The 19,588-nt window shown below is 43.0% G+C and overlaps 1 protein-coding gene across 3 annotated transcripts in view; it reads right to left on the bottom strand.

Annotated features, from left to right (window-relative positions):
• The window catches only part of CSMD1 (CUB and Sushi multiple domains 1), a 2,014,336-nt gene that overhangs the window by 330,506 nt on the left and 1,664,242 nt on the right, over positions 1–19,588 (bottom strand). For all 3 annotated transcript variants that reach the window (XM_047713603.1, XM_047713595.1, XM_047713613.1), the window contains 2 exons: positions 17,366–17,535; positions 12,828–12,984 (listed from right to left, as the gene is read on the bottom strand). In XM_047713603.1, coding sequence (XP_047569559.1) covers positions 12,828–12,984; positions 17,366–17,535 — 327 coding nt within the window. The remainder of the gene's footprint in view (positions 1–12,827; positions 12,985–17,365; positions 17,536–19,588) is intronic.

The following is a 19,588-nucleotide window of genomic DNA, read 5'->3' on the forward strand; positions in this document are numbered from 1 at the left end:
GCCAGAACCCAGCCTTCAGCCACAGTCCATACTTTTTACCTCATTTACAATCCTACTCATCAGTCCTATAAATGATGAGATTTTTAAAAATCTGTTGTTGACATCTTTACCTCCATCACCTTTTCTTATTGGCATTACCTCAGAATGAGATGATGCAACATCCACTGGGGAAATTCTAATTTCATTCACATTGTTCAATCTATGCCACATACTGAAGTAAGATTAAAAACCCAACACCAAGCACCGAGGGGTGTCAAAACCCTGTTACCGAAAAATGACATCTACTTCCCTTCCACTTCAAATCTACCATCCCTGTCTTCCCAAGTCAATAAATAACAGGTCCAGAGCCCAGCAGCACTGGGTCACCTTCTGCTTCTCTTTTCTCATACCCCACATACAAGCCTTCACTTACCCCATTGTTTTAGGGAGTCAAAGGTAAACTTTGTTGAAATCATCACAAGAAAAATTTCATATCCCTTTCAACAGTAAAAATATCTTCTGATTGCTTCCAGAGTCAGAACCATGGGTGTCCAAAAACAATGACTTATTTACAGAAGAAGAGTGTGTGCTGCGATGACAGATCACAGCTGACAGGTGCCACAGCGAGGAGCCTCACTGCCCGTCCCCAGAGACACAGGCAGCTGTACTCCTTCAGCTCGAATTTCACAATTAAGTTAAAATACTGGATCACATATGTCCATGCTTGCATTTGCTACTGAATGGTGTTCAGAGGATCATTCCAGAGCCTTTGTCAATTTTGAACTGAAACCTCACGTTTTGTTTTTTCACATCCTTGTCTAATCACTTCATGTTGGAATTTAACAGATGGGCTAATGCTCATATCACTGTTTTCTGAAATGTTTACTTTGTTAAAAGAATGAAAAGAAAGAGACTCGTCTGATGTTCTTGTAGACATCAAAAGAGCCTTCGAATGTCCTTCTGTCAAAATTCATACCATGGAGAAAAAAATAAAAATTTTGAGTCTGAATAGATTTCATGGCCTTTTTCTTTTTATAGTATTATTACAAATGCCATAACACATGCAAGAAAAATCCAAATCAGACACAAACTGACCTGTGATTCATTACCCAGCATTGCCTCTCGGACAAGGCATGTAAGTCTCAGGGATCCTTATCTTCCCACAAATGACCTTTTGTGAAAACAATGTATCTATGACTTTGACTAATATAATAATTATTACTTTTTATTTCCCCTAAAGGAGAATGGGGAAAAAAATTCTGCCATCACCCTTCTCATAAAATGTGAGATTTGATAGCATTTGGTGATATCATCTGTCAGCCTCCCTTTAATGCCCTCTCAAGTCATATGCTTTTAGTTTAATCCTTATAATTAAATTATTTATGTCACCCTTCTCAGGTTCCTTTGTCTTTCTCAAGGTACCGGTGACCAGCAATACATCCATCTTTGCCAAAAGATGAAAATAAATAACAGTGTGTGTCGACTAGCAAATTGTCACAAAATATAAGCAATAATTAATTCTAAAACAAACAAAAGAAGTTCACTAAACTAAACCTCCAGGAAAATCGTGTACAGCCATGTAGACACTAACATGGACCAAAGTGCAGGTGGTATCTTCTGTAGGTTCTGGGAACCATGAGGTGGGTCACCAGGTAGGTCTCCGCTCCTAATTACACAATTCTCACATTACCGCAGAAGTGAAGCATGTCATGGTTTCACTGGAATTTTTTTAAATTGTTTTTTAAAGATTTCATTTATTTCTTTGAGAGAGTGAGAGATGAGAGGGGAGAAGGTCAGAGGGAGAAGCCGATGCCCCTGCAGAACTGGGAGCCCGACGCGCTACTTGATCCCTGGACTCTGGGATCACGAACTGAGCCGAAGGCAGTGGCACAACCAACTGAGCCCCCAGGCACCCCTTCACTGGAATTTTTAAAAACGCAGAAAATATTTATATTTTAGTCTTTGTGATGCTATACATGTTAGTAAGGTAGCGGGATGATAAACATGGGATTAGAAGTCAAGGGACGGGGTGCCTGGGTGGGTCACTCGCTTAAGCATCTGCCTTTGGCTCAGGTCATGATCCCAGAGTCCCTGGGATCCCCTGCTCAGCAGGGACCCTGATTCTCCTTCTGCTGCTCCCCCTGCTTGTGCTTGTGAGCTTTCTCTCTGTCAAATAAAAAAGTAAAATCTTAAAAAAGAAGAAGAAGAAGAAGGAGAAGGAGAAGGAATCATCAAAGGACAGGGATGTCACAGGCATATCTACCTCTCATTTGTGTCTGACATTGAGTAAGTCAATTAAGCATCACTTTGTGCCAACTTCCTTTTTTAAAATGGTTATAAGAAGACTTTGCTCGTTCCTACGTCTGAGAAATGGATGAAGATTTATGTCTGGTTTCAGGACAGCCTCACCTTGCAGCAGACTAAGGTGGGAGGTGCTTCTCTTTCAGAGCGTTGGGCTTTGACAAAGAGTCATTCCAAGCCTCTTTCTTAGAGAGGCCATCATGTTTGGCTCTAATATCCTCTTGATAATTTCTTACAGTAAACATTTGTCTTGATTATTTAAAAGCGTACATGCAGGGCGCCTGGGTGGCTCAGTGGGTTAAGCCGCTGCCTTCGGCTCAGGTCATGATCTCAGGGTCCTGGGATCGAGTCCCGCATCGGGCTCTCTGCTCAGCAGGGAGCCTGCTTCCCTCTCTCTCTCTCTCTCTCTCTGCCTGCCTCTCCGTCTACTTGTGATCTCTCTCCGTCAAATAAATAAAATAAAATAATATTTAAAAAAAAAAGCGTACATGCAACAATAAAACTTTCTGATGCAAACAAACAAGAATTATGTAGTTGGACTGGGGACTGAGGACATTCCCAGAGACAGAATGCCTTTCCTCTTTATAAAATGTCCATCTTGTTCTACGAGTACTAGAGAGTTCTTTCCAGGACTTGCTAGCCACCTACCTCTCTACTGTATCTGAATGACGTGGACCCCTTTTGCCATTGTGATATTTCCATTGAAATCTGTTCTATTTTGAAGAATGTATCATATATGATATGTTTCTCTAGGTTTTCTTTTCTTGTAGAAGCAGAGTAAAAATGCAATCTTCAGAATTCCTACTGGAAGGTGTAAGCTTCTGAAAACATGCATGGATATGTCTTGATATATTGATAGGAAAGGTTTCCAACAAGGCAATCACGTAAGCATAGAGTTCTGTGCTTGTCACACCACTGATGTTACAATTTTCCCTTCTTGTAATACTATCCTTTGTGTAGTGAAACAAATTGAGTACGGAATTAAATTTTTCACTGAATATGCAATTTTTAAAAATATATCAGTTTGAAGCTTATTAGAAATTGGCTTTTCTTTTCTCCCATAGCGAGAGTCACTGTGTTGCACTTGATAAGAAATCACGGCAACATTGTTTCAATGATGATCCCCTAACGAAAAATGAACCCAACACAGAAATAATGAAGGTAGAGATGTATGGCTCATTTTCTGGGAATAATACAAACATGCAAGTATGTCAGATTTAAACATTTAGTGCTTTCAAAGTGTTTTTTTCTTTCAGTCAAGTTGTAGAATAAGTATGTTTTGTGGTTTGGACCCCAGATTGTTCTCTCTGTGCCTTGGCCCCTTCTGTGGGCCACACATCTTCTCCTTGTCTTTTATGGAAATTCTCCTTGACCCAAATCCCTTAATGGCATCACCTTAGCTCTCATGAAAGATAGACCAAAGTCATGGACAGGTGCATGCTTTGGAGATGTGGGGGCCTGAAAGACAAAAGCCGAAACTATGGCAATGCAGAAAGTGACTCTGCAATGGTCTTGTTTGAAAGACAGATTTATCACTATTAACCCAAACATATCCCTGAAATTTAAAAGTACAAGTAAACAATCATACTGTATATTTACACACACACACACACACACACACACACACATTTTTGAATACGGAATGATCTGAAAAAGGATTTAAAAAGCAACATTCCTCAATAGGAAAATGTGAGGGACAGTCTCAAATGGGACACAATGACCGCCACAGGATGCTCTCCCCTTCCTGGAGTGTGGGCAGGATCTGTGGCAGAGGAAGAGAAAACTCTAATCCACCGCACAGCCCCAAATCAGGGAGCCTGCGTTAGTCAAAACGGAGATCTCCTGAGTGCACCTGACTCACTCAGATGGAAGGCCTGGGTCTCCACAAGAGAGGGCTCTCCTGCCAGCCCTGGGGAGAGGAGGACTTACCTACTAATAAGTTTCCGCGATAGAAGAGTGACCTTCCTCTAGGGACTCGGCTGCCTGATGTTGACACTTTGCCAAGGGCCAGAGGCAATCCTAGCCCAACCCCCAGGACCCTATGAAGCTACTCTGACATACAGAAATTCCTTTAGAAATTTCCGTTATCTCTACCCCCCTCAAATTACGTGTTGGCCATCATCCCCCAAGCATATGATGTACATCTGAACGGTCTCATGTTTCACTAGACAGTCATAAATTACCTTGTTCCAACAAGGGCTAGCTAGCCCCTCCATTCCTGGAAACCTTGCTTCCAAACTCCTAAGAGACTTTTGCTCTCACTAACCCCCTACCTGAAAGTGTATAATCAGTATAATCAGTCACCATCACAAGCCCAGGGTAGCAACTCTGCCTGTCCCCAGGGTCCTATCCTTGTGCTTTAATAAAACCACCCTTTTTGCACTGAAGACACGTCAAGAATCCTTTCTTGACTACCAGCAGCCACAGGGCCTGTAGGAGGGACAGGGGCCTCAGGTGGGACTGGGGCCCCGGCCAACTTGATCACTGCCATCAGACCCTGAGAGGCTCCGCTGAGCCAGGCCCCAACTTCCCGCCCCCAGGAACTGTAAGTCATAAAGGTATTTTAGGTCCCCGAAGTTATTGGTAATTTGTTACACAGCAATAGAAAACTCATACACAAAATGACTGCCTATTATTTTGAAACACCTTTATAAGATTCCTACTAGTTAACTGTGGGGAAAATGAACACTGCTAATTACATTTTTCCAGCAGTTTTATCTGCTGAATTAATGGCTATCTGAGAACAAATCTGTGCTCTGTGAATTCGTATTTAGAAATCGCCCCTCCGTCCTCCAGGATCTCTATCAAAGCAACACAATGCATTTGCCACAATTTTAATCTTCATTGAAATAAAATAAAAATCTGCCAGCATTGGTGTGGGTTTATGTGCGAGCTGGTTCTTTTCTTGGCCCCCTTCCATGCATGTCCTCGTTTGCAGCACAATTATAAATGCTTTTACAAGCTACTCATTGAACAGAACATCCAACACTTTGGCATGATTTTCTAGATAATGTTGCACACCATAAAGACTGAGGGTGTGAGGAACCCTATTCTTCAAAGAATAATGGCTAATTTTACTCTAAAGTAGCAACACTTAAACTCATACACACATGACAACCAACAATGTTTGGGACATTTGTGAATTCCTTATTATTTATAAAATTAGATGCTAGACCTTGCTCTTGAGAACTGCCTTCTCGCTTTAATAGAATTTCTAAAACCCGATTGTAAGGAGAGAATTGTGCGTGTGAATCTCATTCAGTCAGGGAGGTCCAAGCACCAGAAGAATCTCTACCAGAAATGAGGGGGAAAAAGAAAACAAACAAACAAACAAACAAAAAATAAATAAATAAAACAAAAACCAGGGCATATCTCACCACACACATTAAGACTCACACGAGGTGATGGTTGTGTTAACCTTCTGGTGATGGTATTTCATGATGTATGTGTGTATCAGATCCCCACCTAAGCTCACAAACCTGTTAATTGTGTCCCAATAAATCTGGGGAGAAGCCACAGAGGCAGGGGGGTTCCTGGTATAAAGGAGGGGACAGTAGTGGAAGAGGGACACCCACAGAAAGCTACACCCAACGACGCAGGCTACCTATGGATCCGTTGGAGAATGAGCTCTCATTACCCTCAGTGATGTCAAGGACGTGGGGCCACCGTTTCCGACATCTGCCACTCTTACCGTCCAGTTTCCTGCCAGTGACTGACTGCTCACGGGTCTGAGTAGACCTCCCGCTCACGGTGTTGCTGACTTGTTTGGAAGCAGGACGGTGAGGATGCTCAGTGTTTCCTCATCAGCCTTGAGAACCCATCCCCAGCCCGAGCCGCGCACTCACTTGGAACAGTGTATGTAATGTCGGTGTCATTTTGATCCGATAAGCGCGTGAATCCAACGTGACAGCTGCAGCAGCCCACGGCACTGGGCTTGGCTCTCTCACCCGCAAGGTACACAGGACCTCAGTTAGACTCAGTTGTCAACCCCAACGTTCCCGCGTCTTCACGGCTCCGGCAAACAGAACCCGTAGAGGGTCACCATCAAGGAGGACGCCGATGGAGGGGCCGTTCGGTAGAAACAGGCAGCCGGCTGGGGGCACAACCTTTTGCTGCAGACAACAGTTGTGGAGGGACTTCGAGGTTTCTCTCTGTGCTATTTGAACAGATAGTTCAGGGTGGGGACAGGGGAGTGATTTTAGGAATGTGAACAATGGAAATTAGCTGGCCTTGAGCGATCCAGTCCTGGGGCAGGAGGATCCCGGAGGAGCAGAAGGAAGGAAAGGCCCCTGACTCCTCTACAGCCCAGTGGAACCTGATCTTCTGCAAGTGACAGGGACGCAGGAGCTGGGCCTGTCCCTGGAGTCCGGGCTGTGTGCTTTGTTATTCTCGGAGCCACCACACACGACTGTAGGATGTGTTGGAAGGCACGGACCTTCCAGAGTAAGGCCTTGGTGTGTTTTTTTTTTCCTTTGTAAAAGTAATTCGTACAACAGGGCCACATGGACTAGTACTCAGTGCTGTGGGTCAGGCTGCTCACTTCCCGACTGTCCCCCTCTCTTTGAAATGGCCCTTGGACCACCTGAGCTTCCTCATCAATCCCACACACCCTTCTCCTCATGCTCCTTTCTCTTTGACACTTTAGAGCAATCTTTGAAGGGGGTTCCCCACTCTCTGGCTTCTGTAAAAGTCTGAAGCAACAAAATGAGGCTCGTCATAGCCAGGAAGGTAAGTAGCCCAGGAACACGAGCCAGCTGCCTCTCAGAACAATGACTCTGCAGGACCAGATGCTGGTTTTGTCCGTGCACCCAAAACAGATGCCTCCCATGAGAAGGCTAATAGGATTGCACTGTAATGCCAGAATGTCAATAGCCTGATTTCAAGTAATGACTGGAGTCAGTCCACGCACCAGAATCTGTATGTCAACACAGATAAGCCACTCTCTTTCTACTGGGGAGTCATGCTGACCCCCCAGGAATCTCAAGAATGTTGCCTGATAACAACAGAAATGAAGCAGGTCAAGGCAAGATGAATCAGTGTGTCTCCAACACAGCATCAGGTCCCCCAGAGGACTCGGACCATAGCATCGACTTCCTTAGGCTTCTTGGCCAGATACATCTGGGGAGGGGGGTCACTGCAAAGCTTCCAGTTTTAAGGTCTATCCATGAGTACCAATCACCACACACCATCCAAGCCATCCCTTCTTTATAGTTTTTTTTAAAGATACATATCATATTCCATCAAACTACTCCATTTCTAACTAGCACTAAATGTCCCTGCTCTGCCCCATTATGCATCATTGGAAATGCCAGCACATAGCCTTTCCACTTCCTCAAGCCACACCTGCTGGCTGACAGCACGACCTCGCCATTTGCAGCCTCTGCAAACCTCGAAACCCGGAATCCACGCCGCTGTCAGCTCACCGTCTGGCCATCCCAGACTCCCACGCAACCTCATTCCTCAGATACCATTCGTGGCTCTGCCTTGATGCTGAGGGATCCCTCTGCCTAGTTTTTAAAAAACTTCCATAATGAGATTCCTGCAGCCAACCACGGTTCTACTTTTCTCCTTGTCACACACCCTCCATTCTATTCCGACTCTCCTGTTCCCTAGCTCAGGAACACAGAGGTCACGGTCATCTCCTCACACCCTCTCCCACACCAACCGAGCTCAGCGCCAGCGGTCCTCTACTGATTAAGTGGCTGCGAACGTGACATAGCATTGATGGTGGTAAGGTTCCTCACCTGGAGAACCTCACATTTTACTAGTGTGAAAGCAAAAGATGTACAAAGTATAAGATTAAAGACATAAAGGAAAGAGCAAGTGATTCTTCTTCGGGAAGCTGGACAGCAGGATAACGTTCATATGGGAAACAGCATCTAAACTTACTCTTAAGGAAGGGAGAAAGGATGTCTAGCAGTAAGGAAAGAACATTCTGGAGGCTTCTACTGTTATTCCAGCCTTCAGTGATCTCTCGTTTCTCTGGAAAATTCTATTTGTGTGTGTGGCTTAAAATATAAAAATCACATATTATCATTAATATGAATCTATTATCATAGTTTATTTGGGGGAAAAGAACAAATTAATATAAAGATGAACTGTATGCGGAGCCAATTATAACAATATATTTAGGGTCCAAAATATCAGTGTGAATCAGGGCCAAGAGTTGACTCCTACAACGACACCTAAGACCCATTCTAGTTGAGAATACAACTGTTTAGTCACAGTTCTATTGACCGGTGCGTCAAGAGTCCCGTGTGTGATTATCCTAAGCCCTTTACTGTGAACGGGAATGCTGGCTTTGCCTACTCCGTCCCAACATCGGGCTAAATGTTCCATACAAAGTCAGAGTCATTGATTAACTGGAACACGGGTCCACCCAGATGGCCCAGACAAGTTTGTCTGAACTATGGTTATTTCACTACAGAGAGAACATTTTTGGAATTGTCACAGAGGGTTTGTTTGAATAACGAAGAGCGTACAATCCAGAAAGCCTGCTTCCATCCCAAATCCCCCGTATGTCGTGTGCTAAAATGTTTCCAAAGAGAGACTCTTCTGGGAACATTCTTGTGGAGCTCTAAAAAGATTCAACATATTTTTTAAAGAATTCGGAATTCAAATATAGGATTTTTTAAAAATTCAGAACTATTTTTCTGTAAAAGAAGTTGCTGAAATAATTAGAAAACATTAAATCCACCTTTTCCTGATATCTGAAGAATTTTTCAATCACCAGGAGAAGGCAAAACAAAAATGCTTAAGTTTAGGTAAGGTGAAAGCCTTATTGCCCTGAGACAGCTCTGTGGAATCTTAGTGCTTCATGGATTACAGCCGGAATAACAATGATGCAATCGAAGCTTTTTGTCTTACAGATCAGACATCTGTGTGAGCTGCAGACGACAATCAAGTATGAACACGCATGGTCCCTGATCTCAGAGTTCATGGGTTATGCCTCCATGTGACCTAATTATAGAGTCAGAAGACTATGATCTGTTATGAAAACAAACAAATCTGTAAGAAAAAGGAGTGTTTGGTCATGGAGGTAAATATTTTTCAGTTGCGTGTTGCTGTAACCTACTACTCAGAAACCAGTAGCTACCTGAGATACAATGTATTTATCCCAAGTTCTCCCAGAGATGCCTGGCTTTTCCTCCTGGCCAGTGCTCTTACATATATAAATATCATGCAATACACGTGTTACTCAACAAGGAGGGATCATCTAAAATATGCAAAATTAAGTTTATCAACTTAATTCATAGTTTAATTGAAGTTCTGGGCTTCAGTCAAAAGACCTGATTTTGGGTCCTAGCTACAGCTCTTCCAGATGCAAAAGCCTCAGCAAACCACACAAAGATTTGAAGACTCAGTTTCTAACTGGTGAAGAAGAGGAAAAATAGCTCTTTACCAGGACCAAGAATTACCAAGGTGATAAAATGAGAAGGTATGCAAAAGTACACCATAAATACTAAAGGAGATATGAATATCACGTATACTTCGAAAACATTAGGATGTTCGATAAGCATATATTTATCTTCTGTTGACATTTTCTGATCCATTCATGTGTGTAGATTAATTATGGATTGAAACACTTGAATATGAATGTTTCCTTAAGTGACGCAATTAACTAGCAAGAGGCAATTAGAAAAGTCTTTGGAAGTCAACTGAAACTGTCTTTACCTCGTCTTAAGCTTTAATAATTGGCTCAAAACATTTTATAACCATTCATTATTTCCGAGCTGTCTTTTAGGGATGAATATCTGATTCAGGTATTCGATCACACTGTGGGAGCTTGGGATTTTTTAAACTTAATTACTTGGTGTTTAAACCCAAGAATTCAATGGGAAGTTAATAATATTAGGAGTATATAGACATCAGCACTGTCAATTCTGTATTACAAATATATTTTCCCATCTGGCAGTATGTTATGGATCTAGGACAATCTTGCAAGCAAAAACTGCACCCAGGGAGCATCTGTGTTTTTGTAGGTGGAGGCAAAGAGGGAAAACACGCAGAAAAGATGATTACTCCGGTCAATTCAGTTATACTCGGAGCTAGATACCAATCATCACCAATATTTCGTCTACTGAAAAACTCAGAAAGTTTGTGCTGCTAGGTAAAAATAAATAAATAAATGATTACAAGAAAGTAAAGGAAAAAAGTCCATATAATTAGAAAGTGTCCATAAATAGATCACAGACCACAGATTCCAACTTTCCTAAAGTCACCCAGAGAAACAGGGAAGCAGCAAACGGTCCTGGAGCTATGCCAGCTACCAGGGAGAAACATAGGCTCACAACAGCCATGTGACATTGCGGGGAGCTGAGAATAGCACATGGAACCAACCGCTTGTGATGAGGGAAGGTGGGCATCGCGTCATACACAGAGGAGGCCCCCTTCTCATTGCAAACTGGCCACACGTTTGTAGGACCCATGGACCCTCTTAACTACTTTTTGGGGAAAAAAAAGTCAAGTCAGAATTCTGGAAACAGTAAAGGAACTCCCTCCTTGATGATCAATCCCCTTGCTTGAAATTCCAGAAAGCATGAACTTACTTCTGGATATCTTCGGCACAACCACAGAATATAGGGGCAAGAGTTCATAAATGAAGAATTACTCCAGTTGGAAACAGAGAGAAAACAGAAAGCCAAGACTAGGATCGAGATGGGACACAAAGCAGAAGCTTCGCAATGACAGGTTTTCTGTGAGAAGCTGAGGAAGAGTCCCATCGAGCTTAGTTACATCCAGACCTTGGTTGGTATTGGGGATGAGGACGTGGACGTGCCCAGTGACAGGGAAACACACAGGCCAATGCTTTCTTCTCTCTGGGGATGAACCGTAATACAAGGCACAGTTTTCAGATAAGCTAAGGCAACAGCAAAATCGCAGGAACAAGTCAAGTGTCCCTGGAACTCCTCCTCAGTTCCAATAAACCCAGAAAGTTACCAAAGAGCTTCCAGACTGGTTTCCTTCTCAAGTATCCATATTCCTCTAAGCCCCTAAGATGAGTGTAATAGCTTGGAAGTGGGGATTAACGCCTCTGAGTAACAGAATAGAGACCACGAACGTACTGACGGGGAACTCAAAGCCAAAGGAAAAAGGAGATCACAACAGTGTACGTCTTTCCTGAAAGTGAGCAAAAGGATTTGTTTTACAAGACCTCTTTGAAACATGTTTCAAAGTGAAATTCTGAAAACTAAAATTCTAATTATAAAGTGATTTTAGAATGCCAACTGCTACTAATTTATTTTGCATACCATATAATTCATATATTGCTGTGTATGGAATCTCGTAAACGGTTATTTTCACAAACATGAAAAATAGGTTTTCTCATGATGTCAGGTCTCTACTTATATTTTTGTCTAAAGCCTTAGGGCCTGTCCCCTGTAATTTTTCCCACCAAGGGGGTTTGGGGTGATTGATCTTCCTTTGAGGCACCTGGATTAGCTCTGGGTCTGGATAATTACTATCACTTCCAGCCTCCTGCTTGCTTATCTGTCAAATAAAGAAATCAATCTCAATGATCACTAATACGCTTTCATGCGTATTAGTGGAAAAAAATCCAAAATTTTATGTTTTTTGTCATGGTGCTGGCATTATCAGTATGTTTAAACATCAGATGAATGCAGGATTGGACTGTCTTCTACCTTTTAAGCATTTTAGTTCATTGATCACTTCATTTTAATTAGTGATCCACACCACAGAGCTGCATATTTTACTTTGCTTGTTTGGAACTAAAAATGTTGTAGAAAACAGAGACGATATTGCACTTTTCTGTTTTTGAAAGCACCGTCTCTTTCCCTCCTTTATTTTATACCTTTTTTGTCTTCTCCACACTCATCTCCAGACACCTTTTTTCTACAATGATGTGCATTAATAAGGGGGCACACTACAGGACATTTTTCAGTCGGCGCCTGTGACCAGAGCCTGGATCCAGCAATTTGTGCACCTGCTATCTTCGGCAAATACTGGAATTTTTTATGTTTAGGACATCAGTGGTGCTAAGAGCGAGCTTGGTACACAGGGTTGTTTTATATTATGACATAGAACATGTGTATTTATATGTACCCGTGACTATATATGTTACACACATGCAGTTTATGTTCTATAATATATAGATGCTAATATATCATGTTGATAGATTAAATAGATATAATAGTGAAGTATTGACATAGGTTAGGCGATCCAAGACTATTCCTGTTAATTACATCAAACATTCACTCTAAATCTTTCAGATACACATATACGACTCTCTGTCATTGTGCACTACATCATAATCAGCCTTTTTTTTAAGCCCGGGAGCTCTTAAATGTCGTGACATTTTCTTTTCAGGTACAGCCATTATCTTATGAAAATATTAATACTTCCAAGACAATAAATCTCAAACTATCACTTCTGGAAACATGTCTCAATTAAGAATTAAACAGCAATCCGCAACACAGTAGAGAGACCAGAGAAGAGGGAAAAAAGTCAGTATTAAAAAAAAGCGCTAAGGCATAGACGCATCCCGAGAAAATAAAACGAAATGCAATGCTTTGTCCTATGCTACTTACTCGTATAGGTGAGCTGGAAGCCCTGGTCCGTGTCCGACCCGTTGGTGTTGAATTCAAGCCACAGGTGGTTAGACGTGCTATTGAGGACCAGCCCCATGAGCTCATTCTTGGTGAAGGCTCCCAGCAGACGTGACGAACTGTCTCTTCCGTCGTACACCTACGGGGAAGTCGTCATGTTCGTATGTTAGCAATGCCAACAGGACATCCAAATCTTCAAAGATGTGACTTTGTGTGGCACTTGGGAAAGGCTGACGGTTCAGTGAAAGCTGAATGCATGACTTTGAGAAACCGTCTTTTTCCTTTAAGTTTTACCTTTACCGTCCACATTAAAGAGAAAAGGGCTCATTTGTGGTCCCTTCATTCTACCCTGATCACTTTGGGCATTCTTCCTATTTTACTTAAATTAAAGAAATATTTATTTGCATTTCCAAGGTTCCATTATTTCCCTTTGTCCCCCTCCCTCAAAATCTACTTCCCAAGCCTGAAGGGACCTATGCTATTTTAGGGATGATGTGGTCTTTGAACGATCCTGTAAGTCACCAGACATCTCCTCTCTCCCTGTGCTCTCCTACCCGAGTGTAATACAAGACAAGACAGGACGTGGGGATCCAGTCACATTCTGCGGCCTTTGAGCTGAAGGCAACTTGAGTCTTGAATTAGTTGAAATAAAAGAATCCCATCATGTAATAGTGTCACAGACACACATGGCCTTGCTCTGAAACACGTTGTACTTGACTCTGCCTTCCTAGGTGGTTGTAAGCAGGCATGCTTACACAAATATTCGGAAGGCAGTTAGACAGGTTTGCTTTCGTATGGACATGAGGGGTAAGGGAGGGGCCATTCTGGGCAGTGCCCCGAGTTTCCCCATGGTAGACCGCCCCGGGCATGGATGACCGCCAGTCACACTTCCTCAGTGGGGGCTGTGTGAGTTTAGGGCGTGGCCATATGTGCTTCCTGCTAAGGCCAGATTTGACAGTGTTTGCTTTCAGGAAGGATTCAGCGCTGAGGGTCCCTGACGTCCCTAGGAAGCTATCAAGACTAGAACGTGTAGTGGGATAGTTAATCCATTTGCCTCGTTGAACTACTGCAGTAGTTCATAGCAAGGAACCACACTGGTGCAGACGAGGGACTCCTGGAAGATAACGTGCATGTGTACCACACGGGAAAACATCCCGTTTTTCTTGATTTAAAAAATTTTTTAATTAAATAAAGGGCACGGAAGACTCAGCAGACTCCTTTAATACTTATTTAGTTCCCCACTGTCTTCCTTCTCACACGGATTAATTCTTACTTGTCTTCCCTTAGCTCGCTTCTAGTCTGTGTACAACCATACCCCCTGTCAACGGACTCACACACATACAGAATCCAAAAAGAAGACAATGCATTTGGAAAAATCAACTCCGTAAGTTGCCACTTCATTTTCCCAGTTAAACCAGCAGACGCTAGAAGAGTGGAGTCGGGTGACTTACAATCCGTCCAGCCACTGGCGCGCTCTAGAAAGAGCATCGCCCACCTGGCTTAATATGGGGATGCGCCGGACGAGGTCAGTGACACCCAGACTTTAATGAGTTTTAAACCCAGAGGAATCCGGCTCAGAAAGAAAATGTCCAGGCCTTCCTGGAAAGGTCTCATGGCACTCCACGTACCACACAATTCTCTGCAAGCCACAGAAACCCACAGAACTGAGGAGCATTTGAGCAAGAAAACACTCCTGTGATTTCTGTCCTTGGAGATCTGAAGCGTTGTCCGAGTCGCCTCCACCGGCTTGGCCCGGAGCTCAGCACAGATGACAAAGGTCATTTGGACCGCAGCCAGCTCCCAGCATCCTCCAAACTACAACACTAAAAAGTTCTGTCGTGTTTATTGACATCACGGGCAATGAGCCGGTGGAAACGTCAGGAGGACGGAGTCACCCGCTACACCGAGCCTCCTTTTCTTAGCTCCCTCAAAGTGGAAATCTGGATTCAAGTTTTGCTTCGATCACACATGTCAACCCAGATAGTACTGGAAGTCAGAAGGCTTGTTTTTTTTTTTTTTTTTTTTAAGATTTTATTTATTTATCTGACAGAAATCACAAGTAGGCAGAGAGGCAGGCAGAGAGAGAGGAGGAAGCAGGCTCCCTGCTGAGCAGAGAGCCCGATGCGGGGCTCGATCCCAGGACCCTGAGATCATGACCTGAGCCGAAGGCAGCGGATTAACCCACTGAGCCACCCAGGCGCCCGAAGGCTTGGTTTTTAATTGCAGTTAAATTAGGAACAAGTCATTAGCGTTCAGCATACTGCCTGTCACTCACAAGCCCTGGTCTACATGCCCCCGGAATCAAAGCTTTCCTCTTAGGTTTTAGAAAAATGCTCCTTGAGTCATATGCTAATACAGGACTGTAACTATTTACATCACAAATGCTTAGCTCTGAGCAGACTAGCCTATGCTCAAGAATTAGGAGACCTCATGGTGAGACCTGCAGCCCCAAGGCTAGAGGTACCTAGGAGCCCTTCCCAGTGTGACAGTGGCCATACCCCAAATACCCCAAGTTCACTTCACTTTCCATTACATAGTCCTTCATGACATTTTCATTCAAGCTATATTTCCTTTCCATGATTTTTCTTTCCATATGAAGTGAGAAAACAGCACCTTTTTGTGCATGGGAATATGTCTATAAAATTTTGGTCTTTCTTATCGGATCACACAGCGTGAACAGCGTCCGAAGCTAAACAGTAAGACAATCCCACTTGAACTGTTTTCAACACTGAGGTATTTATTCTCATATTCAATAAAATATATGCTCGCAAGACACTTAGGTATTTCAGATGATTGATGGTTTCTCTGCAATTAAGTGGGATAAGCCAGGTTTTTGTTTTTGCTTTTTGGTATAACCAGCAGCTTTAAACTGCAGATATCACGGATGAACATCACCCCCCTCCCACGGCAGTAATATCCTCCAACATGCAGTATCTCCGAATCATTCACCTGCACCAACTGCACTTAAGTGTTACCTGAAAGTTTTCTCTAAAGGCTTGCTGACTTCTAAATTTAAGGTTATCAAAGAACTCAGAAAATGGTTACTTACGAAACAAGTTTGTGTGTTTGTTTGTTTTTAGATCAATGAGAACGTACTAGTTTCCTCCCTGAAAATCACTTCTTCATTACAGAGCTTCACGATGTCAGCATGAGTTTTGGAAGGACGGTTACGACAGAAGGATGACTAGAATAAAGCCACTCTGCTCAACGATGACACTGAACTAGTTGAGCTGGGCTTAGGAGGGAGGAAGCCTCCCCCCAGGCTTTAAGTATCTCTTGAGCTTGCATGAAAAAGCTCATGAAGCCAGATGGGGTCCTGGAGGGGTCCCTCTTTAACCATGTTGCAAAAGGATGACAAACGGGGGTGGTTACTAATGTTTCCCATTTGGGGGCTCTTTGAATCTGTTTCTACTGCCCACAGCTTAAGCTGCGTGGACTCCCCTGACCCTGAGAGATGTCGGCATGTGAGTCCATGTAGAGGTCAACATAAGTGGAAAACCCAAGAACTTCACAAAGGGATGAGAAGGGACAAGTGTCTCTCTCTCAGCATAGCTCAGTTGTGTGACCTGGGCCAGTTGCTTGTTCCTCACTGGACCGAGCAGGGAGATAGATCGGGTAGTATCTGGCATTTGTCAGATGCCCCTCTTGGTGGGTGCTTGTTCTCCAAATGTCTCCTCCCTGGCCCCAGACCCTGAGAAGGCCTTGGTTTTCTTGAAGTTATAGGAGAGGTGGGGGACTATACCAGAAGCTTTAGGAGCTATGGGGGCTTTCCAGTTAGAGCTGGGGTTTCATAGACCAAACCTAGACCTGAATGTCCCCAGAATCCTCTTCTCCTGCCTTTTCTTCCTGGAATCCATCTACAGCATGGGAGGTATGCTGGGTCCTGCTCCCCAGAGGGAGTTCTGTTATGCACAGAACCCTTGCTTCTGGTCCCATTCCAAGCACAGCCCTGAGTCCTGTAAACACAGCACAGACTTGTCCACTAACATTGTGTCTCATCCTGGTGTGGCTTCTTCGTGTGAGCGCCACTTTGTGCTCTAGGCATGGTGGCTGAACTTGCTTCCACTATCACATCTAAATCCTTCTCACTTTGGATGTCGTGAGCGCATTTAAAAATCAAGAATGACTACAGACAATGTAGCTTTAATAATTACAACCGTGGGCTCGGCACAATCCCAGAAACATCTACAACAGTGTACTATTCAAACCTCAGAACATCCTCCGAAGATAGGTATCGTCATATGTTTTACACACAAGGAAGCTAAACCACAAATATCAAATCCTGTGTCCAAGACATGTAGCTCACAAAGATTCGATCCAGAATTCCAGACTAAGATGGCTCAGAGCCTGGGCTGCGGACCCTGAGGAACACCTTCATAGACCAACCAGGTAAATAAGCTGGAAACATTGTGTATCTTTAACGGTATGTTAACATGTATACATCTCTATGTGTACAGATGGACACCTATTTAATCGGGTCCTTGAGAAGAGATGGAGTCCCATTCAAGACTTTTTTTTACCTTTAGAATGTCTCCTTCAAACAGTTGGAAGCTTCGCGCCCTGAGATGAATCCCCTTGCCGGCTTCCGTCTCTATTTTATAGATACACTCGTGGTTATTATCATAATTTGATGGGAAATTTGGAGACAGCAACGTTCCTTCATTTCCTTTGACACTTGCTCCACATTCAGCTAAAATAAATAGGACATTAGAAAAGAAAGAATTCAAAAGTGGAATTACTGATTTTAATACAGAACAATTCTACAATCATGACAGCCCTCTCCTGTCTCAATGTATGTTTCTTTCTCATTAATACATTGTTCTTTAGATTCGTGATTTTTTTTTTAACTGTTTACCAACTAGACAGGAAATATCCTCCACTCGTCCATTTCCAAGATTTCTTGTTTCTTTTCACCGAATACCTCTTGCACCACGGAAGCAGCCTGCAATCCCATGGAGAGATCTAGAATAAAGTCACTGTCCAAGCTCACTGGCTGTGTCACAGGGCAGTCACAGCCCGCCTTCCCCACGTCTCATTTCTACCTCGTGAAACATCCCCACCGATTCCAGTGTGACGGCTCCGTTGTACCCAAGTAATTTCCTGACTTTCATATTTTGTGGCATCAACCTGTACACGTGGAAAGGCGACCTATGATAGAGAAAACCACTCCTATGTCACAGCCCTGAGCCTGTCTGCATTATGTCCCAGAACAAAAGAACATTCGTTGGAGGTACATGTTAACTTCTTCTCCCCTTCTCCCGAGGAAAGCAGAAGGTCATTCACTTCTACATCCAAACTTGCATAGAATAGCTTAAATCCAGGTAAAAAAATAAAAATAAACATAGCTCTCCACTTTCTGTCAATTCAGAGAAAATCACTTAAGCTCCCAGCTCACCACAATATTTTTTAAAACTATAGATATATTTGTATTATTATATTTACATATAATTATATATATATTTAATTATAATAATCTTTTTAAAAATTTTTAAGAAAAGAAAAAAAGATGGGGAGAAAGTGCATGGTGTATCTTTCATGCGGGATATGAAAATGGGTGTTCAGTCTCAGGACTGTGCCTTCATGGTCTCTAAATGGTAGGGAGTCATTTTTTTTTTTTAATTTTTTTTCCCCTTAAGTAGGGTCCACGCCCAGCACAGTCCACTATTCAGGGCTTGAGCTCAGGACCCAGACATCAAGACCTGAGCTCAGATCAAGAGTCAGATGCTCAACTGACTGAGCCACCCAGGCGTCCCAAAGACATGTGGGGTTTATACGTTAAATTCAACAAGCATTTCGGGTACGTAATCCCCCTGGGAAATAGTAATAATACATGGGCCTTGTTGTATACTTTTTGTCTTTTTTAATTTCTAAAAGTAATAAGATTTTTTTAACATAGAATTCAAAATAAACAGAAAGAACATGAAAACATCAAAGTAGAGTATCCTTCTTTGGCTGCTTTGTGGATGGAATAGTTGGGGGGGTTCAAACTTGGTAAAGGTATCAGACTTATAAAGAATTAAAAAAAGAAACTCAATTGAATTCTGATAACTGGAATATAAAACCTAGTCACACATATCAAGAATTGTTATTTAAAATTGAATCTGACAGTGATCAATAAAATGAGCCTCTCAAAAATCAAATTTAAGTCCTTCTATCCATTACTTTATAAGTTTGGGGGGGAAGTCTTTCAGTGGAAGATGGGAAAATACTGATATAGTGGCAAATAGATTATTTTTAGTCTCAGGAAAACATCTGAAGAAGCACTTTTTCTGGCTGTGATAACCAGTTGGGTTTACTCGGGTTCAGCATGTGTTCGCACGTATCAAGTCCATTAGCTCTGTGTGCGTTGCATGTCCTCTGCCAATACAGGCAGTCCCGAGTCAAACCTCCCTGGGGGTGGACTGGAGGTGAACGGGATAATGAGGGTCCTGGCTCCCCCTCTGGTCACCATCTGGTCATCAGGAGAGGCCGTGGTCTTCCTTCTTGACTGAAGGAGGTCAGGAGGATGGAGGGAGGGTTGGAACACAGAAGGGGCAATTAATTGAACACAGTGTTCAAGTAAGTCTTGAACCCAAAGTGTGGAATGAGAGTTTTGCCACTGTTAGGTAACCGTGGAGATATATAAGCGCAGTCGTAGCTTGTCTTTGGGGGCATTCCAGGAGGAAAGCAAGGCCCAGGAGAATCGACTGGCTGGGTTTCACCCATCCCTGAAGGCAGGGCTGCACTGCTGTCTTCAACTACCA

Source organism: Lutra lutra, chromosome 2 (genome assembly GCF_902655055.1).
Source record: "Lutra lutra chromosome 2, mLutLut1.2, whole genome shotgun sequence".
Taxonomy (NCBI): Eukaryota; Metazoa; Chordata; class Mammalia; order Carnivora; family Mustelidae; genus Lutra; species Lutra lutra.